Source organism: Quercus suber, unplaced genomic scaffold (genome assembly GCF_002906115.3).
Source record: "Quercus suber isolate HL8 unplaced genomic scaffold, Cork oak 2.0 scaffold_550, whole genome shotgun sequence".
In the NCBI taxonomy this organism is placed as follows: domain Eukaryota; kingdom Viridiplantae; phylum Streptophyta; class Magnoliopsida; order Fagales; family Fagaceae; genus Quercus; species Quercus suber.
In genome coordinates, this window is record NW_027069998.1 from 354,841 (window position 1) to 378,346 (window position 23,506).

A 23,506-nucleotide genomic window follows, 5' to 3' on the forward strand; every position below is an offset into this window, starting at 1 on the left:
GCTGAGCGGTTAGTTTCCCCATAGGCCTAAGTTCGAGGACCAAGCAGTGCCTTGGTTCTGTCTAACGCTTCCATTTCTCTGTAAGTATCTAGTTTCCCCATAGACTTGAGTCCGAGGACCATGCAATACTTTGGTTCTGTCAGTACCCAGGTATAGCTGAGCGGTTAGTTTCCCCATAGGCTTGAGTCCGAGGACCATGCAATGCCTTGGTTCTGTCTAACGCTTCCAATCCTCTGTAAGTATCTAGTTTTCCCATAGGTTTGAGTCCGAAGACCATGCAATACCTTGGTTCTGTCTAGTACCTAGGTATAGCTGAGCAGTTAGTTTCCCCATAGGCTTGAGTCTGAGGACAATGCAATGCCTTGGTTCTGTCTAACGCTTCCATTTCTCTGTATGAAGGGGTTTGTCCTCGGACCGCTTTATTGGAAACGATTCCTCCTTGGGTTGGACTATGATCTTACACATGGTGTTGACCTCGCCTCAAACTCGAGTCCCCCATCTTTTTCATTTACGAGGCGTCCCTTGGCCGTTCGCGTTCCGCGCTTGACGTTTCGGTGTGCAAGACGCGCCTTCATTAATGTCCTCGTGAATGAACGCAAATCCAGCGATCTACAGTCCCCTTGGAATTTGGTAGTTTCGTGATTAGCATTGCTGATAATTCTCTTTTCGAATTCTATGTGGATTAATTCTCACCAACCTTCATCCTTTATATAAGGCCTTCCGGAGGGATGGTTTCTCCATACTCCATGAACTTCCCAACACAAACAGAAAACACGCCCTTTCAACTCCCCAAGCCCCTTTAATAACCCCACCGAAATTGTGACTGGAGTTGGCAGATATGGGGCGGCTTTGGGTGGGTGTGAGGACATCCGTGCCAAGAGCCATTGTAACCGCAGCCCCCACTGGGCTTCCGGCGCAGCAGAGTCTAGGCGTAACATTGACAGTGCCGTACGTGGTGGCCAGGAGGGATGTCGCTGAAGTACCTAATGTCTCTCCCCGAAGCGCACCCCAGACGGAGGAGACGCGCGAACTCATGTCATGGCTGGTGCTCGAGTGTTGCCGTCTCCAACGGTCAACGCTCGTAAGGATTTGAGAGAATCAAGGGAACATCACGAGGGAGGGCGTCTCGGTGCCTCTGCATCTACTCCTCGCTTTGTTCAAGTTCCGCTGCACCGAGAAAGGAGTTGTTGGTGGCCTTGAAGTGAGCTAGCCTCAGCCCCCTTCCCCCATCTTATTGTCAAGTTCTCCCATTCTCTTGATGCCAATAAGAGTACGGGTTGACACTTCCTTCTAGCTAGTTTTAGGACAGGTCCACCTGGGCCTCTGATTGTAGAACTAGCTTGTAGGAATAGTTTTAAAACACGCCTGCCTGAGCCTCTAATTGTACATTGTAACTTTTTGTTTAATAAAGTAACGCGCAGTTTTTCTTTTTTGTTTCTGTTGGATCTTCTGCTTTGAACTTTTATCTTTCTGCAACGTCTGTTTGGTAGTTCTTTTTTTTTTTTTTTTTTTTGCGTCACCACCGATCTTCCGTAGAACGATTACTTAGAACGATCACCTATTGCGCCGGCCAGCGCACTAATCCTTCCCACAGACGGCTCCAATTGTAGGGTCTGTTTTTGTTGCCCAAGCCCAAAGGATATGGGTTAAAGGCCCAACAAACCCAGAACAATGAATTTGTAGAGGGTGGATCGAAGGATTAGGCGCTCACCGGCATGTATGAAGCATGAACTACTTTCCTTTTATTGAAAAATACTAAGAACAGTTTACAACTGGGGGATGCTCCTCGGCCCATGGCCGAGGAGGTTTTTTCTTCCCCTTTTACTTTTTTTCCTCTCCCTTACACTTTGCTCACCTCTCTTATAAATCTCTCTCTTCCTCCTCCTGTTGATCATCTATTGGTCTCCCTCCTGACCGTCTGTCTCATCAGAGGCCATATCCGTGCTCCAGTGGTTCACCCTAATCGATGTTACTCTGTCAAGGGGTTACATCCCCATTAATGCGGCCAGAAGGGTTAGGTGAGCGTATTCAATGCCGAGGTGACAGTTCGCCCCGGGCTTGCCCCTTCTTCACACTTCTGTTGCCAACGCGTGACACTGGGTCCTCTCCTTCTCGGATATTCTAGGAGTCCTTTGGTGGGGCGGTCCTCGTATTTTTCCCAGGTCTCGGACGACTAAGGAGAGGATCGTCCTCGGCGTGGGCCACTTGGGCCTGGTTTGAAGTGGGCCGAGGCTGCTCGATTTTCTGGCCCCACAATATATATATATATATATAAAGAAACTGCAGCACACACTTGCACATATAGAAAAATAGAAACAAACAAAAACAAAACCCATTCATATCAACCTTTTGTCTACCCATGGTCCCATATCCAGTTCCAATAACTAGAGCACGGAGAGGACATCAGAGGAATAAGAAACAAGATTTTGTGGGTGGCAAAGGTGACCTATGAGATTTTGTGGGAGGCGATTTGAAATTTTGTGGGTGGCGAAGTCAACGGCGTGAGATTTTGTGGGTGGCGAAGTTGACGACATGAAATTTTGATGAACGGCGTAGGGCGACGGCAACAGCAACTTGGCTGACCTTGACTCAGATGGGCAATTATGGGGGTATATGCGTCATTTCTAGATTGGAGCTTTTTCTCTCCTCTGTTTTCTTCTCGATTTGAGGAGATAAATTTTTGTGGGCCCAGGTGACTTGTTTTCTCCCCTATTTTCCCTCCCATCAGTTTTCTCTACTAAACCAAACGGTGGAAAATAACATTCCCCCCCCCCATTGCACACAAAAAAAAAAAAAAAAAAAAAAATTCATAATTCATTGTACAAAGTGAGAGCAGGAGTTGGAATTCAAGTCTCTAGAAGGGAGGGGAGCTTCATAAACACATACACTTAGATTAGACTTTCTATCTCCCAAAAAAAAAAAAAAAAAACTTATATGATCAGCTGCCAAATTTATGTCAAGTGTCAACCCAAATTGATGAATGACTGTTGCATTTTTTACATGGATAGAGACAGTAACCCAAATCAGAATTGAAGTTTACATGGAAAGAGAAAGTACCCTATTGAAACTTGTTTTGACTGTCAAATTTATGTCAGCCCCAACTTGTTGAATACAATTGCATATTTTTATCCTTGGTTAAAAATGTGCAACGCTGAAACAATCAAATTTAGTCATTCCGATATTTCTTTGTCTAAAACATGAGAAGTCTCTGCCAAATTTCAGGGAATCCTTCTTATTGAGGACAATGTTCGCTATCAAGTCTACCAAATTGTGTACTCCTTGTTGGCTAGTAATTATATGGTCTGACTATTCTCTAATTAGAACAATAATAGACACAATGATAATTTTTTGCCCCACTTGGATAAGTAGAGAGTGGGAATTATATATTCAGGTGGATAATGAGAGACATGGTGGGATTAGAACAAGATATATGAAGCATCACAAAAAATGCCATATCACTAGACCGCATCTCAAACCCTTTCCCCCAAACCTCCAAGTACTTTGTTTATGAAGAGGCGTCAAATAAGCTACAAGGCCCTTGGCCACTAAACTATCACTTAAACCTCTAATACAATGATATATACTTTCTTTTTCTTTTTTTTGGATGAGAAATACTGCAACTTTATTAAGATGAAGAGAGATTCAACATAGCTTGAGTTATGATTGGCTCTATAATAGTTGGATTTTCCTCTATATGCCAAATGACTAAGATGATATATATTTGATCGCAATATGAATGGGAATATCATTAATTTGGATAATGAGATACGGTCGTGGGACAAACTGTATGTCAAGCATGTTTGGTAATACATATTACAAAATAAATTAGTCATTCCAAAATATTAAGGTTAAAATATCTCAACCTTCCTTGGATTAGAACAACCCAATATCTTTCATGGAGAAATATTTTATGGAACCTATTATTTATATATATATTATATATATATAGAGAGAGAGAGAGAGAGAGAGAGAGAGAGAGAGAGAGAGAGAGAGAGAGATTGGGTTCAAGTTACACCTGATGTAACTCTAATCAAGGTTACACCACCCAATAACTTGTTATAGAATTCATATTTTGAAAATTCCACCGTTGAATTACATGTTTTATATGTTTTTAGCATTCTTGCCAATTTTCATGTCAGTTGGATGTTATTTACTATTTGATTCATAAACTCATATTTTATGTATTATTTTAAACTACAAAAATTTGAATTTAAACAGTTGACTGATGATATGACTATTAATTTTTGATTACTATGAAAATTTGTAGGAATGGAGAATATATGAAAATAATGTAATCTAATAGTGGATTTGTGAAAATTCGCATCCAATTAAAAAATATTAAGCGGTATAACATTGTTTAAAATTATATTATGTGTAACTTAAACCTAACCTCTATATATATATTTTGAACTCTAGAAGTCTTCATTAAAAATATTAGAAGGTGTCAACCAATTGAGGTAAAAACTCTTGATTTATAGAACCTATTGTTAAAGTATATGTTTGTCCCATCTTCAATTATACAAATAAATATCAAAATAATTAGAGATTAAAAATCATCTTGTATAATTTGTTCAAATTTTATTTTAAAATACATTAATTGCATAACTTTATAAATTGAATAGTAAGTGGAATTCGATTCATATGAAATTTGACGTGCATTACCATATTTAATTTTTTTTTTTATTATTATAAAGAATTATACGTGGAATATGACTTTATTGGATAGTAATAACATTCGAAGAGATGAATTGATTATATAGGCTTCTTCATTTTGCTCCATCATGGTTGTTGAATGGAGTTAACTGCATGCCAACTATTAACTTAAAGGAGGTATGAAAAATTAGTTTAAAAGAGAAGAAAATACACTTTACTTACCAATAATTTGGGGTGGAATTGAATTTCAATTAACAACATATAGCCCAAAAAGTTACGCTATTCATTCAATTGAAGTCTAATAATATTTATTTTAAATTCATGAATTTAATTTATTCAAACTGTAATTGTGTTACTGGAACTTTTCGATTTATACATGTAAATTTTAATGAATAAGAAAGTTTTTTTTTTTTTTGACATCATGTTAGTAAAATATAGGTTTACAAACCTCAATTAGTAAATCAAACTCGATCCCAAACATATGTAAACATAATTAAACCTTTTAAAACTACAAAGAAGATACATTCTGTCTTCCCTACGTTTGAATATTTTACCAAAATTTCAGCATGTTGCTCAAACAGCTATAGTTTACTATTTTCTTTTCTGGATAAACTCATAAACAGCTTAGTTTACTGTGTACTTATTAGTCAAAATGGTGTTTTATACATATCCATTTACTTATTAGTCAAACTCTTAGAAACACCAACGATAGATGATAAATCCAACAAATAAAAATAGCATTTGGAGAGAGAGAGAGAGAGAGAGAGAGAACCTTTCTTGGCCAGCAGTGTCCCAGATCTGGGCCTTGATGACTTTGCCTTTAATGGTAACAGTCCTGGTCTGGAATTCAACCCCAATGGTGGACTTGGAGTCAAAGCAGAACTCATTCTTAGTAAACCTGGACAAAAGCTGACTCTTCCCACAGCCGAGTCTCCGATCACCACCACTTGAACACATAATCAATTTTCTCATACCCATTCTCTTGGTAACTATCAGTGTCAACCCCATTCATTTCTTGATTCATTTTTTTCACACACAAAAGCCCACACAAAGAGGAAGCTAGCTAGCTGGGAGCTTAGTATATATACTATATGACAGTATGACACTCACTAAATGTTAATACAAAGTAAAGCTCAAAACTTTGGCTTTGGTCTAAAGTCTTTAGGTAAGTGGGAGTAAGTAAGAGAAAAGAAGAAAAAGCTGTGATGAGAGTGACAGAGTGAGGTCTCACTATATGGGGGGCTATTAATAACTATTCAGCGGCGGAAAAAGAGTGCTAAGTATGAAAAATGGTCTTGTCCTTGTCTTCAACTTTAATTGCTTTATCACAGTGGATGTACCATGCATTATGTTTGTATATGTATTGTTGTAGCATGATTCATGATTTTGGGGGCCATGGATATCACACAAAAACAATAGTACTTGACTGTCAGACAAAAAAAACTATAGCAGTTTTGCTCTAAAAATGGATAATTAAGGAATTGGGATTTGTGAGTGTAAATTGAAATGCCAGAGCTGAATAGCACTGATCATATCTTAGTTCCGTGCGTAATCTACGGCATTATTCCATACAAGTCATGGAGATGATCGTTTTAGAGTGGCTTTAGTTTATAATAAAGTCGATTTCATTATTTTTTTTTGAGTAAAAGTTGATTTCATTATTGAAAGCGAAAGAGGTGGGTCCTTCAACGTGGAACAGCTCATTCAATCCAAGTTGCGGGTTATGTTTGGATTTAATTGTGGGTTGCGTACTTCGCAATTTCTCGTAACTTATTTATATAGTATTTGTTTTTCAAACAAAATATATAGTGTTTGATAATTTTAAGACTAAAATGCAAAACTCATTTTTTAAATTTTTTTAGAAATCATTTCAATTTTTTAATTTTGTTTTCATTTATTTCAGTTCTTTAAGTTTTAGATTTATTCAATTAATATTTTTTTATCAACTTTTCTTAAATTTTTTTTGGAAAAAAAAATTCTGAAAATAATTTTTTAATCATTAACTAATTTTTTTTTTATTTAAAAATTTTGAAGAAATTAGAAAATTAACTACAAAATATAACAAAAGTTGATGGAAAATCCTTAATTGAATAAACTTAAAAATTATAAGACTGAAATGAATGAAAATAAAGTTAGGAGACTGAAATGAATTTTGGTCAGACATAAATAGTATGTTTTGCATTTTAGCCTAATTTTTATGTTCAACATGTGATAATAAATAAAATAAAAAAACTAAAAACAAACTTATTTTCTAAAAAATTAAAAAAAAATTATATTATTTGTAAAAGCTTGAAAAAAAAAAAAAAAAAAAGGCAAAAGTGTTTCAAAATATGGATATAAGTATAACATAAAGAGACATGGTCCTTAAAGTTGTATATTCGTATTTAGAATGAAACAACCTGAACCTAACAGCAAAAACTGAACTGACTAGGACTTCAACAAAGTTTTTTTTTTTTTTTTTTTTTATTGGGTTGAAATTTAAAAAAAAAACTTATAAATTTTTTTTTTCAAGTTGGTGTAATTTTGGTTTTTTCTTTTTTTGGGGGGGGGGGGGGGGTAGGCAGTNCGGGGGAAAATAACATTCCCCCCCCCCCCCCCTTTTTTCCTCTCTCCCTTGTTTTCCCTTGCCTTTTCACTCGAACCAAACATAGTGTTAGGGGTGTTTGGTGAGTGAGTTCAAACTCACATTTTCATATTTTAAATAACATTACACACTTTTTCACATACTTTTTCACTCATACGTATTTCAAAAAATTACAAACAACAATTCTCAAACTAATCTACCAAACATGTATTGTTGTTTAGTATTGTAGAAATATATATGGGTTAAAAAGTGTTGTGAAAATATGTGTTTTGGTGTTTAAATATTGAAAAACTGTTGTTTAAGTACATGTACCAAACACCTACTGCCTTTCAATTATGTGTTTCATCTTACCAAACAAAAATATCATCCACATGGACGGAGCCATTCATGGACTAGGGGGGCAATGACCCCCCCCCCCTAATTTTTTTTAAAATAATATAATAATATAATTATATATTTAGGTACTAATTTTAGCAATTTTGTTCAATAAAATTACATTTTGTCTCCCTTATTGATCATTATAAGAGAAATGCTACATTTACAACATTTTTATAGACTATTGAGGTAGCAAATTCTTACTTGTTTATATCTGGGTCCATCACTTATATCACTTTTTTCTTTACTAATAACCACTAATCACAACAAAAATTTGTAAAAAAATTTGTAGATCTAGTATTTTCCTCCTTTTTTAAAGTCCATAAAAAAAATTTATAGATCTAAAATCTAAAAAAACAATATACAAGCCCAAAATATTATCCCAACAACAAAAATTACCAATAGGCAATAGCAAAGCTAAAAAAAAAAATTTTGAGACTAATCAACTAATTTTACCAAAAACAAACAACTTAGCCCTTTAGAAAACTTTAAGCAAAATAATTTTGTCCTTACCAATAAAAGACACACTCTACACACACATAAAAATAATAATAATAAAAGAAAACCTTTGTTGGCTAAGTAATAGAGCTGAAAGTCGAAGCCATTACATATAGTTAATAATAAAACTGCCTCCCTAACTCCAAGTCCTGGTTTTGTCTCTGATCATCCATAGCAAAGCATTTTGAAAATTTTATTTTGTGCAATAGTGATATGTAACATCATTTACATATGAACCTTTTTTTTTTTTTTTTTTTAATAAAGCACTAATAGATTTTTATTTAAGAAATTATGGAAAGTACATCTTGTTGGAATGGGTGTTCCATCAAACCAAACTAAAGTCAAAAGATCATCCGTCGTGAAACATATTGGAATTTTTTATTTGTATAACTGTGATATTTTGTATGTAATGCCTCTTCCCATGGGAGTAAACCCCACCTCATATGAGAGGGGTGTTATTGTAGGCAAGTTTCTTTGCCTCTTTCTCCACTCTCAAATGAATGATAATGATTCAATGAAGAGTTTATTCTACTTGTGCTGTGCCTCAAAGACTTTAGCAAACTCTAAGATTAGAGAATGGTAACATGTACTCCTTTTACCACATAAATATTGTATAGAATATAGAGAAGGATAATGCGCATGAAAGTTGGTGAAAATTTTCAATGAGTAAGTTGACAGAGTAAATTCTTTATCCAATTTAATCTAATTGTAAGGCACCTAATATTCAAAAAACCCGTGTAAACAACACAAAATTAACGAAATGTCATGTGTCTTCAACTTAGTTAAAAAAATTAGAGGGAATTGGGGGATTTAAATGAGAGGAAATAGATAAATCAAGGGGCTTATTACATCCAATTTCTTGCTTTAATGAAATTACAAAATTTTGCATAACTTGTTGTCAAGAAATTTTTTTAACTGATGTGAGAAAAATTATAATTGTGCAAATAAGTTTTACACAATTCAGTTTTTTATTCAACTTTTAAAATGTTTGAATCCAACAAAAAGGTAGATTTGAAAGACACCAAACACCACAAAGGGTGTCGATGCCTTCGGGCTAACGACTTGAACCCAACTGTCAGACTAAAAATATTATTTTATCTAATCTAAAAACAGTATACTTAAATAGGTCATACTAAAAAAAAAAAAAAAAAAAAAAAAAAAAAAAACCTAAGATTAGGATTCGGATTCGATGAACTGCCCAAGTGGACACCTTTTTGGGCTTTACACAAAGCCCATACGCTATACCGACCATACCAAAGAAATGAATATGCAAAATTTCGTTTCATGAGTGAGAAATGCGAATACAGGAACAAAGATTCGTGCAGCCCAATTGGTTTAAAATGCTTGACATTATTGTCCGGAAACATAGTAACATACTAAAACACGAGAAGTAGTTGTCATTTCATTTTGTGATCGTTGCTTATTAAGAGCGATTTCATCATTTGTCAAAAGAAATAAGTTTTTAGTCATAATTATTTTTCAGAAAACGAAGGCATTCATTGAGATAGACCTAATATTCTATGGTTGTTGAAAAGAAAATAACTTTGTTCCCCGTTTATATTAGTTGTCACCAACCATACCTAACTCATCATTGTGCTTAGTTTGTTTTTGAAGGATGAAGTTCAGGTTAACCTACACAACCTTGTTCTTTGGAAGTACTCTTATGTCTTATCTGCGAGATGTATAATTGAGGCAGTTTGTTGGGTTTTATTGTCTTTTGGAACTTGGAACTTAGAAGGGGAACAATTATGCTCTGCCTACAAAATTTTGCTCACCAAAACATTCTCAAGAAAGGCGTGGGATTCTTTTAATGATAAGTGAAAAGTACTTTTAATTTGAATTGCTGATTTAATGTGAAGAGATGTTATTGGGAAATATAACTTATATATGATATGAAAAATTATTTAGTATATACGGTGAACTACATCTTCCTCTCACATAAATGTGAATCCCGTATAATCCACAAAATACATTGAATAATTTCATAGTAAAATTAATGTAGCCATACTGTACATTCCATGGCCCACTTAAAAAAGCATATAGATAATAAAGTCCAATAGTGTTCTGATATTTTATCTATAATTTAAGATTAAATCTTACGTTCGTTAAATTAGGAGACAAAGAAAAGTTCAAAGGTAAATTAAAGTTTGATAGAAAAATTACTACTTCAGTAAAGAGACTCTAATTGATATCATAAAAATAAGAAGTCTCTAATTAACTTTAATTGTTAAAAAGAAAAAAAAAAAGTTCAGGAACATGCCATATTGCCATATATAGTGAGACAAACAGTAGCACATGGATAATATCTTACTAAATTTCAAGTACCAAAATTGGTGTCCCAAAAATCCAACTCCCCCACTATTTACTTATCCAAAAACAATTATATTAAGCCATACATGGACTAAGAATTTTATTTTTCTTTCCTAGTCCACACGAGCAACTATAACTCAATCCTAAATCCCCATTTTTTTTTGGGTAGATCGGATTTGATTATAGTCTCTCATTTTTCAAGGACAAAAAAACTTTGTCAGCTAAGAGCTGACATTCATAGAGTTAAGACCTATCAATATAACACATATAAAAAAAAAAAAAAAAAAAATTAAGCATCTCCCCCTATATTACTCCCCTAAAAGATAGCCACCACAGAAGAGATTTACTTCTCAATAAAAGGATCTAACAAGAACATGCAGATAATTTCTTCATCTCACTAATTTCCAACTCAGCCCCAGAAATAACATCAATCTTGGACCCTTTGAGTGCCTGGGCATCACCACCATTAGATTTTCCATTGACACATTCCAAATTCTTCTTAGAAATCACACCATAAATTTCCTCTAGCAGCCTAAAAAATGCAGTGTCCACATTGTCACCACTGAGAGCTGATGTCTCTGAGAAGAAAAACCCTTTTATGAAAGAGGTTGGTTAGGTATGTTTAATGGACAAAACTAAATATTAATAAATTGAAAAAAGTACAAAACAAAATTAAACCAAAAAGAAGGTTGGTTGGGCATGTTTAATGAAAGATTTCAATGACTAATACTACCCCTACTTTTTTCTTATTATTATTATTATTATTATTTGTACGACCTTTACTTTTTCTTTTTCTTTTTTGAGAGTTTTATAATTTATAGCATTCGCTCTTGTTGATAACTATTTATTATCAGATCAAGATATCAATTAGTTTTTTATGTAGGCAGAAATTAAACTCCAGATCTCTTATTCAACCATAAAAAATTTTACCAGTTGAGTTAATTAGAACCCGCGTACAACCCTTACTTAAGTAAAGGTATACTCATCATATTTTAACCAATAGTTTTTATTCCAAAACATATCATTTATCTTTAATATTTTTTAACAAAACCTTATTGAAAAAATATTTTTTGTAACAAAAAAAAAAAATGAATATACCAACAAACTAACAATTTTATCTTGGCGTAAAACCCATTTTCGTCTCTACATTTTCATGCGATTCCCACTTTGGTCTCTAACTTTTTTTTTTCACCGCTTTTAGTCCCTACCTTGAAAAATGCGTCTTGTTTTTGTCCCTGTCGTTACATCAGAGACGAAAATTGCACATGTGGCAAACGGCATAAGTTAAGATCATTAAAATAATAATAATAAATTTTATTTTAGCATTAAAAAATGCCACGTCAGTATCTAAATTAAAAAAAATTAATTTATTAATTTAAAAATTAAAAACAGATTTAAAAACAAAAAATTACATTAACTGAGATCTAAGGGTGTCTTGGACAAGAACAACAAGAACATAAACTCAAATCTAAGGACACAAAATTAAAATCCAAAAATCACAAACCTAGAAACACAAACACAAAAACAACAGATCTTCCTTGTCAACCAAACACAAACCCAAACAACTTATTTTTCTTGTCAACCAATCACAAAAACAACAAACACAAACCCAAAAATCAGTAAGAATACAAACGCAAACCTAGAAATCCCGCCGATTCATCTTTTACCCTAGAAGATAAATTGGTCTCAGCACCCACATCCCCATATTCGTTAAACAAGCTTTCTAGGATAGGGGCCAAGCTCTGAGGCACTAAGCAATCCCTCACATCAATGAGTTCTTTCATGAAATCAGGGAGCTGAATCGGCAACGAAGTCGGCAGGGGCTTGGGCTCATTGTCGGCCCATCGCGACTTCCTCTTCCGCTGCCCGCTGCCCGATTCGACCTTGATCTTTATAACTTCATAGTCTGACTCGAGTTGGATCTTCGCAATTTCTAAGGACTTGAGATTCTATTCCAATTTGCGAACGTAGTCCGCCTGCTTGGACACGAGTGGCCATGCGCATAAAACAACATCCTTGACTGGGCCCACCAACTCGCCCACGGACATTGGTATTTATTTTATATAAACAAAATTTTGAATTGAAAATGACAAGAAAGGAGCAATGAGAGAAGCACTTACGGTGGAAAAAGGAGAGAGAAGGACTAGATCTAGTAGTGTTTAAAATGTCGCTTTGGACTGGGTAGTAGAGGCCACTTGATTTGAATGATTGTTTAGGTACAAGGAAGGATTGGATCATGGTGAGGAGCATTTTGACGTTATTCTTGAGGACGTCAATCTTGACGACATGCTAATTCATGAAATTGGATCTGAAACATTGAAACAGAGTAGATTTCGGTGATAGAGAGAGTGACAATCCAAAAAGTAAACGGGAGGAAAATAGTCAATAGACTTGGATTTTTTAATAGTCAATAGATTAGTTGCTGGGTTTGTATTTTGTGTTTGGTTGACAAGGAAGATATGTTGTTTTTGTGTTTGTGTTTTTGGGTTTTTGATTTTTGGATTTTAATTTTGTGTTCTTAAATCTGGGTTTATGTTGTTGTTCTTATCCAATACATCCTTATATCTCAATTAATGTAATTTTTTTAAAAAAAAATTTCTGTTTTTAATTTTTTTTATTTAGTTAAAATTAATAATTTTTTTTTAATTTAGATGCTGACGTGGCATTTTTTAATGCTAAAATAAAAATTTTATTATTATTTTAATGATCTTAACTTATGCCATTTGTCACCTGTGCAATTTCTGTCATTGATGTAACAGCAGTGGCAAAAAGGAGACGCTTTTTCTAGGATAGAGATTAAAAGTAGTAAAAAAAAGTTAGGAACCAAAGTAGGAATCGCATGAAAATGTAGGAACGAAAATGGGTTTTACACCTTTTATCTTCTATTAATAAAAGTCAACTTGTTTGAATTTTTATTTTTCAATTTTCTTTTTGTTGAGAAATGAGAATGATCTTAATTATCACACGATTACTAAAGATTTATTCACTAATAGTATGTCATATCATATGCCATTTATCATTCAAAGTTTTTGTCGGATAAAATGCTTAAACTAGTTATCTTGAATCCAATGTTTCATTACTTCATAACGTCTATTTTTCAAAAAAACAAAAACATTTTATAGAGAAATATATTTTTAATATTTTCCATAATTAATGTATTGGATCAATCAAAATTCCAGAGGCATCTAATGGAGAGTGGGTCCAGAACTTTCATTTTATGATATATTACTTTAAAAACTTTATACATATCTCCTTTTATTGATTGAATTAACGAGGCCGGAAGTGAATTGAATTTGTAATTCCAACCAAAGACCCATAATAAGAAACAGAATAGGAATTTTAATATAAAAAAAGAAAAAGAAAAAAGAAACAGAATGGGAAAGTTCTTAGAGATGTCTTACTCTCTTACCTGTACGAGTGGAGCTTATAATGTTGCACCGACAGAATTTGTTACAATGACATTCGTAAGAATGATGGTAATTTAAGGCCCGCATGGTTAAAAAGGAATATGAAATCGAGGACAACCATAGCCTGCAGGAATACGAACCAATGCTAATTATGGCTACTATAAATTATATATATATATATGGATTGGTTTTTTTTTTTTTTTTGAGAACCATATATATGGATTGTTGGGCCAATGTTAGAGAGTCTTTTGGCTGAATATTGCTAAATCTTGGGTTTATTTGCATTATGGGCACTGTTTCAAGTTATTTAGGAAATTGAGGAAATAGAGTGAATTTCGGCAACACTTTAGCTAAATATTGCTAAATCTTGGGTTTATTTGCATTATGGACACTGTTTCAAGTTATTTAGGAAATTGAGGAAAGAGAGTGAATTTCATCAACGATGTTGCCGAAATTCTAACAAAAGTATGAAAGAGAAAGAGAAAAAGGGGGAGAGAGAAAACTTTGAATCTCGACAATGACATTATTGAAATTACCTGCCCCCAAACATACGGATTAAGTGGGTGTGAAGTGCTCGAAGTGTGTGGGTACTCAAAGGAAACCAATTGCCGAAATAGGAGGAAAAATAATTTGTGGCAATGCCATTGCCGAAAATGGGAGGGGAAAAAAAAATAGTGGTTGCCGAAATCTGGGGAGGAATTAACAAAAAAATAATAATGTGCCACGTACACAATATTTTTACAACATTTTCACAACAAATCACAGGTAATTAGTTATTATTAGTTCAAATTTGAATTTAACATTGAGATTACTTTTTTAATTCAACAATAACAATCAGTAACAACCTACCACTTAGAATTTGTTGTAAAAATATTGTAAAAATTGAGTGCACTTATCTTTTCTCAAAAAAAAAAATGTGGAATGGATTTGTTTTGTGGCAATGACATTGTCGAAATAGGGAGGAAAATTTGTGGCAATTGTGGCAATGCCATTGCTGAAAATGGGAATGGAAAAAAAAAATAGTGGTTGCCAAAATTTGGGGAGAAATTAAAAAAAAAAAAGTGTTACGTCTACAATATTTTTACAATAATTTTCACAACAAATTATAGGTAATTAGTTATTATTAGTTCAAATTTGAATTTAACACTAAGATTAATTTTTCAATCTAACAATAATAACTAGTAACAACCTGCCACTTAGAATTTGTTGTAAAAATTATGTACACATATCATTTCTCAAAAAAAAAAAAAAAAAATTTTGTGGAATGGATTTGTGGCAATGGCATTGCCGAAATAGGAGGAAAAAAAATTTGTTGCAATTGATTTGTGGCAATGGCATTGCCGAAATAGGAGGAAAAATTTTGTGGCAATTTTGGCAATGGCATTACCGAAAATGGGAGGAAAAAAAAATGTTGCAATTGGTTTATGGCAATGGCACTGCCAAAATAGAGGAGAGAGAAATAAAAGTACGCATATTCTTATTCTTCAGTATATATATTTTTTTTTAAACTTGGTTTATGTGTATGTCATGTTCTTTCATTTCATATTGTAAAAGTACCCTATGAAACAAATAAGGATAGATTCAAGTACAATGAGTACATTGATTTTTATTCTATAAAAAGTACATAGATTCTTACAATATGAAATGGAAGAAAAAAAAATGATGTGCACGCTGTAAATAAAAACCAAAAAAAAAAAAAAAAGTACATAGATTTTTATAGAAGAAAAAATGATTGATGTGCACGCTGTAAATAAAAAAAGAAAAAAGAAAGTATATAAATTTTACAATAGAAAGAAAAAAATGATTGATGTGCACATTGTAAACAAAAAAGCAAAGAAAGTAAAAAAAAAAAAAAAAAACAAAGCTTCAATCAACCAATCACCTCAACTCCTTATTTCATATGATTCTTATTCTCTGCATCGAATATATTCACCTCAACTATTCAGAGTACCTTTTTTGTCTTTTTATTCTTCAGTATTTTTTTTACCAAAGCAGTTTGGTTTGTGTGTATGTCATGTTATTTCATTTCGTATTGTAAAAGTACCCTATGAAACAAATAATTATAGATTTAAGTACAATGAGTACATTGATTTTTATTCTAAAAAAAAGTACATAGATTCTTATAATATGAAATGGAAGAAAAAAAATGATTGATGTGTACGCTGTAAAAAAAAAAAAACAAAAAACAAAAAAAAAGTACGTAGATTCTAATAGAAAAAAAATGATTAATGTGCACGCTGTAAACAAAAAAAAAAAAAAAAAAGCAAAGAAAATACGTAAATTCTTATGTGCTCGTTGTAAACAAAAAATTAAAATTAAAAAATTAAAAAAAAAAGAGAAAAGAAAGTAAACAAAAAAACAAAGATTCAATCAACCAATCACCTCAACTCCTCATCTCATCTGATTTTTATTCTCTACATCAAATATACTCAGATCATGCATAAATCTAGATTCTATGTTGGATTTGTAGGAATGGACAGTTATAGTAAATAGATTTATGATTGATAATTGGGCCTAATTCAAATGCCAAAAAATGTGTACACATTTCTTTTTTTTGCAAAGGTCTTAGGTTAGTAGTATAATTGTATGTATATTATCTAGCATATATTTTTTGCTACAATGATGCATAAACAACATAATACTTTAATATATTCATTATCAAACAGTTATTTTACATTGATTAGTATTGCGCGATGGGTAACGAAGTTTTTGTTGTGTTCCACAAATGAAGATGCCTATTTACTCTTGTGGGTACCTTTGTGTTGGCACAAGACTTTTCCCCATGGCCTTAGGTGCATTCTAATTCAATCTCTGTTTGATAATTACCACTTCGTCACTTTCATTATCTAAGACACCTCCATATCTTCTGCATCTTCTGCATCTTCCCACTATCCTCATTTGAGGCATCTTCCTCAGAGTTTTACGGAGGCTCTTCTCAAGTTTGGAGCACATGCCCTGTATTTGGTGGTGCAGAAATCACCAACATGAGGGGCTGGTTGGGAAGTTGTGGTTGCAGAAATCATAGTGTACTGGTATCTTGGCATAATTGTATTGCCCAGCATAGGATGGAGGGGGATGGGTGGTAAGAGGGAAGGTGTTGAACTTGGTTGGGGATAATGGTCATAGTAAACAAACCCTCAAATCCTTGTCTATGGAAGTGGTAATCCAATTTGTTATTAAATTCATGCAATAGTTGTTGACATTAATTGGATTATACTCACTAAAGGTGGTTGGTCATTACCAGAGATGTTGACGCCGCTTGGGTAGAGTTGTACTATTTGTGTGTAAGGTGGATGGTCTGGCTTCATCATTTTCATTTCCAGTTGTGTAGAGGTGGACGGTAGTTTCATAGGGTTTGCGGCGTCTTCTTTTGTGCTTTGTCGTCGCCCAAGTTGTTACCCTTAGTAGGGACGGAGGAAATATTTTGTTCCATGATAACTTCACTGGGTAAGGCCCTCTACTATTGGTGAAGGACTTGCTTGCATGAGATCATTTCTTTGTTGGTTTGCAACAGCTAAATTTAACATATATTGATCTCATTTGCTGCCACAGAAAAGAAAAAAAAAAGACATTTATTAGTGCAGTATTATTGAAAAAGATAAAACAATAATTTGTTATCAATTAGTGCAGCATTCTATTTGTGTAAATAATTTGTTCTAATATTAGTACAGTATTATTGAAAAAGCTAAAATAATTACTTGGTACGCATGGGCAGCCGCCTCTGGTGTCGTGAATAGGTGACCATTTTGCTAGTACCATGTTGCGTAGTCCACACCTAACTCGAAATGCTCATCCCCAACTATATGTTCAGTGCGCGCGTTCCAAAGCTGGTAGTATTGTGTATGCTGCATAAGCTAATTGACATTGGACTTCCCTGTCATCTTTACACAATGCATAGAATTATCCAAATTGTCAGTAGGCCATTTTGGACATCTTTGCAATAATCCAAACTGTCGCATGACTCTTTCTGGATGGTAATACTCGACAATTTGGAAGCATAGCAATGGTGCTGTTATAGTCCATACATGTCTTTCTACAAGACATCATGGATGCAAATAATTATCATATGGTGTCCAAACAACCTGCAATTCCAATTACAATAACTATGTTATAATCAATAAAATTAATAATATAACTAGTAAATTAACCATTGATGCATTGTGATATATTACCTGTTCATTATATTGTGTGTCATGATTAGAACGGTACGCATGCAGAACATGCGTTGGTGTGTGAGTAAACGTTCTCCTAGCATCCCACCTATACACAATTAATGATTGCCACTGATTTTAGGGTTTGGAAGTATCAAGGATAAATGCTACAGTATACAATATTGTATAGAAATAGAAAGTAAATATTATACCTGCAACAGTATGGTTCATTGCCATTTAAATTTATTGGATTTATTGGAATTGGGGTCAAATATGGAAGATGCTCCCACGCCCATAATTGTAATATGAAAACAGGACCTGCAATCTCCATACTTTTTTGAATAGCAGCAATACACAGCTCTTTATAAAGGAAAGCAAGTGTGGCACTACCCCAGCTATATTCCCCAGCTTTTCCAAAGTCGTCTAGCAGGTTGAGAAAACAGCAATGCAATTTACTTTGGCTCTTATTTCCAAATAGTAAAGCCAAAACCCGGAACATGTATGTCCTAGCATACCGTTGGATTGTTATAGCATTGGCACCCTCTGGTAAGTTTGAGAATGTATCCCTTACCCATGTTATTTTAAGGCCACCATATTTCAATGCTGTTGCAGGTGGTGCCACCCTAAGTAAATTATCACAAACATCTTCCCATTTGAAAACGGTTGGGGTCGCACTCGTAAGGTGGAAACCTGTTTTTTTTTTTTTTTTTTTTAAATGTATAATGTTATATTACTAATGTTGAAATTATTTTCATGTAAATTGAATAATTGTAGATATTATTAGGACATTAATTAATTTGGATCACGCAACGTACATTGCCTTCCATTGCATCATTAGAGATGTGATATTGTTGTTGCTCCATTTCAAATATATCCTACATTAAATGCTACAATGAGTTAAACCATGCAACTTCCATTTGTAGTAAATAATAATAATACACATACATATCTTTATTATAAACCAAAAAACATATTATGCAATATATTTTTTCCAAGTAATAGATGTAATAATTGATAATAACAAAACACATATTGATTATAAAAAGATCACAATAATACAATTTATTACAATTTTTGTGGTCATGTACTAATAATAACAATAAATAATATTAAATAATTTCAAAAATAACAAATACAAATTTAATTAGAGAGTTGAGATGCTTACCACAACTGTGATACCAACTGAAAGAGTGAGAATTATAGAGTGATACTTGCCAAAAAAAAAAACACAATCAGATAACCATAAAAAATAATTCATTAATCTAAAATTTGAATAATAGCAACAACAACAACAACAACAATCATAATCATAGGCATACAAATAATATTAACTACAACTACAACAATACATAATATTTTACAATGTATTAGCTTTTAATATTTACAAAGCAAAAACACTTACATTAACAAAAAACTTACAATTCTTAGTTGTTCACCTAAAGCAAAGTAAAAGACTAACTGAACAATCGGAGGACCTTTTATGTGAGGAGATACAATTCTTCAGCGAAGGAGGAGAAATAAAAAGACACTTGCACTTGCACTTGACTTGCCTTTTATTACTTCACTAAGGAAGACATCTTTTATTACACAAGAAGAAGACAAAAAAAACTATCTCTGAGAGATATTACAATTAAGAAGAAAACAAAAAAGAATAGAGGTCTATCTGAGGGATTACAAAAGTGAAGAAAACAAAAAAAATCTCTCAGAGAGATTACGATAGTGAAGAAGACAAAAATGAATCCCTCTGAGAGTTAAGAATAGGTAAAATATATTCGATGCAAAGAATAAGAATCAGATGAGATGACAAAAACGAATCCCTCTGAGAGTTATGAATAGGTAAAATATATTCGATGCAGAGAATAAGAATCAGATGAGATGAGAAGTTGAGGTGATTGGTTGATTAAAGCTTTGTTTTTTTGTTTACAGTATGCACATAAGAATCTATGTACTTTCTTTATTTTCTTTTTGTTTATAGCGTGCACATCAATCATTTTTTTTTTCTTTCATATTATAAAAATCTGTGTACTTTCTTTACTTTTTTTTGGATTTACAACGTGCACGTCAATCATTTTTTTTCCTCCATTTTCGACAACGGCATGGCCACAATTGCCAAAAAAGATTCTACGCACAATTTTGGCAATGCATTGCCACAAACCCATTAAAACATTTTTTTTTCTCCCATTTTTGGCAATACCAAGGCCACAATTGGGAAAAAAGTTTTTATTTTTATTTTTTCTCAATTGTGGCAATGGCATTACAAACTGTGGAAAAATATTTTCCCCATAATTTCAGCAATACCATTGCCACAATTGGGGAAAAAAGTTTTTATTTTTATTTTTTTCTAATTGTGGCAATGGCATTGTTGAAATTGTGGAGAAAATTTTTCCCCCACAATTTCGGCAATACCATTGCCAAAATTGGGGAAAAAATTTCACAATTGGGAAAAAAAAGTTTTTATTTTTATTTTTTTTTACTAACTGGATCAATGGCATTGCCAAAATTGTGGGGAAAATTTTTTTCTCCACAATTTCGGCAATACCATTTGGGGAAAGAGTTTTTTTTTTTTTTTCAATTGTGGTAATGGCATTGATGAAATTGTGGGGAAATTTATTTTCCCACAATTTCGGCAAAATACCATTGGGGGAAAAAGTTTTTTTTATTTTTTTATTTTTCCCCAATTGTGGCAATGACATTGCCGAAATTGTGGGAAAAATTTTTCCCCACAATTTCGGCAATGTCATTGCCACAATTAAAAAAAAAAAAAAAAAAAAAAGAAAAAAAAAAACACAATCAGATAACCATAAAAAATAATTCATTAATATAAAATTTGAATAATAACAACAACAACAACAACATATACTAATAATAACAATAAATAATATTAAATAATTTCAAAATTAACAAAACACATACATAAATTTAATTAGAGAGTTGAGATGCTTACCACAATTGTGATACCAACTAAAAGAGTGAGAATTATAGAGTGATACTTGAAAAAAAAAAAACAAACACAATCAGATAAACATAAAAAATAATTCATTAATCTAAAATTTGAATAACAACAACAACAATAATCATAATCATAGGCATACAAATAATATTAACGACAACTACAACAATACATAATATTTTACAATGTATTAGCTTTTAATATTTACAAAGCACATGTTTATATAAAAATAATAAATCTGTTAATTTCTAGACCTGGAAGTTAATAAACAAAGCAAAAAAACTTACATTAACAAAAAACTTACAATCCTTAGTTGTTCACACTGAAGCAAAGCAAAAGACTAACTGAACAATTGGAGGACTTACAATCCTTTGTGAGGAGATACGATTCTTCAGTGAATGAGGAGAAATAAAAAGACAAGGGCACTTGCCTTGACTTTTATCACAATACTGAAGAATAAAAAGACAGAAAAGAATCTTGAGATAGATTTTGGCATGATCTGAAAATATTCGATGCAGAGAATAAGAATCAGATAAGATGAGGAATTGAGGTGATTGGTTGATTGAATCTTTGTTTTTTTGTTTACTTTCTTTGCTTTTTTTTTTTTTTTTTTTGTTTACAGCGTAAACATCAATCATATTTTTTTTCTTCCATATTGTAAAAATCTATGTATTTTCTTTGCTTTTTTTGGTTTACAATGTGCACATCAATCATTTTTTTTCTTTCCTATTGTAAGAATCTATATACTTTTTTTTTTTTTGTTTACAACATGCATATCAATCATTTTTTTTTTCTTCTATAAGAATCTATGTACTTTTTTTGTTTTTTGTTTTGTTTTTATTTATAGTGTGCACATCAATCATTTTTTTCTTCCATTTTGTATTGTAAGAATCTATGTACTCATGTGTACTTGAATCTATCCTTATTTGTTTCATAGGGTACTTTTACAATACGAAAGGAAAGAACATAACATACACAAACCAAACTGTTTCGGTCAAAAAAATACTGAAGAATAAGAATATGTGTATTTTTTTTTTTTGAGATTTCTCTCTTCTCTATTTCGACAGTGCCATTGCCACAAACCAATTGCAACATTTTTTTTCCTCTCATTTTCAGCAATGGCATTGCCAAAAATTTTCCCCCTATTTCAGCAATGCCATTGCCACAAACCAATTGCAACAAATTTTTTTTCCTCATATTTCGGCAATGTCATTGCCACAAATCCATTCCACTTTTTTTTTTTGAGAAATGATACGTGCACACAATTTTTACAACATTTTTACAATAAGTTCTAAATGGCAAGTTGTTACTGGTTATTATTGTTGGATTAAAAAAGTAATTCCAGTATTAAATTCAAATTTCAACTAATAATAACTAGTCACCTGTGATTTGTTATAAAAATATTGTAAAAATATTATGGACGTAGCACTTTTTTTTTTTTAAATTCCTCCCCAGATTTCAGCAACCACTATTTTTTTTCTCCCTCCCATTTTCGGCAATGGCATTGCCACAATTTTTTTATTTTAATTACTCCCCCTATTTTGGCAATGCCATTGCCACAAAACAATTGCAATAATTTTTTTTCCTCGTATTTTGGTAATGCCATTGCCACAAATCCATTCCACATTTTTTTAAGAAATGATAAGTGCACACAATTTTTACAACAAATTCTAAGTGATAGATTGTTAGTAGTTGTTATTATTGGATTAAAAAAGTAATCTCAATGTTAAATTCAAATTTGAATTAATAATAACTAATTACCTGTGATTTGTTGTGAAAATATTGTAAAAATATTGTGGACGTAGCACATTATATATATATATATATTTTTTTTTTAATTCCTCCCCAGATTTCGGCAACCACCATTTTTTTTCCCTCCCATTTTTAGCAATGGCATTGCCACAATTGCCACAATTTTTTTTCCCCTATTTCAGCAACAACATTGCCACAATTGGTTTCCTTTGGGCACCACTAGCACACTTTGAGCATTTCACAACTTCACACCCACTCGATTAGCATGTTCAGGCAGCAAGAATTTCGGTAATGCCATTGCCGAAATTCAAAATTTTCTCTCTCATACTTTTGTTAGAATTTTGGCAACATCGTTGCCGAAATTCAATCGCTTTCCTCATTTTCCTAAATAACTTGGAACAGTGCTCATAACGCAAATAAACCTGAGATTTAGCAATATTCAGCCAAAAGACTCCAATGTTAGACCTATTTATCTTTGAGAATATAGTTGGCTTTTAATAATAAATAATAAATGAAAAATTGGCGGGCCTAACATCTTAGTAAAACAATATATTATTTTACCAAAAAAAAAAAATACACACATTTTGTTACAATCACATGATTAACTGTTATTGATAAAAGAAAGTAATGGTTTCATGTGAAAGTAACATATAATTTATCATAGTCCACGTAGGAGAGTTTTGGCAAAAATAATGAATTTGTATGTGATAATAGAAAAACTTTGACATCTTATTTTTGTCAACCACACAAATACATAAACACGAGGCATGCTATCGATTGAGCAATATGTTTTGGGCAGTAACAAGTTGTGCAGCTTGTGCTACCT

At 32.7% G+C, this 23,506-nt stretch overlaps 1 protein-coding gene across 1 annotated transcript; it reads right to left on the reverse strand.

Moving 5' to 3' along the window:
* Positions 1 to 17,533: 17,533 nt before the first annotated feature.
* On the reverse strand, positions 17,534 to 18,647 carry LOC136063646 (serine/threonine-protein phosphatase 7 long form homolog). The gene is made up of 3 exons (XM_065764311.1): positions 18,191 to 18,647; positions 18,000 to 18,087; positions 17,534 to 17,909 (listed from the first exon to the last, which is right to left on the reverse strand). Exons 1-3 carry the CDS (start codon positions 18,475 to 18,477, stop codon positions 17,871 to 17,873), a joined length of 414 nt encoding a protein of 137 aa, XP_065620383.1. The 5' UTR covers positions 18,478 to 18,647; the 3' UTR covers positions 17,534 to 17,870.
* Between the last annotated feature and the right edge of the window lie 4,859 nt (positions 18,648 to 23,506).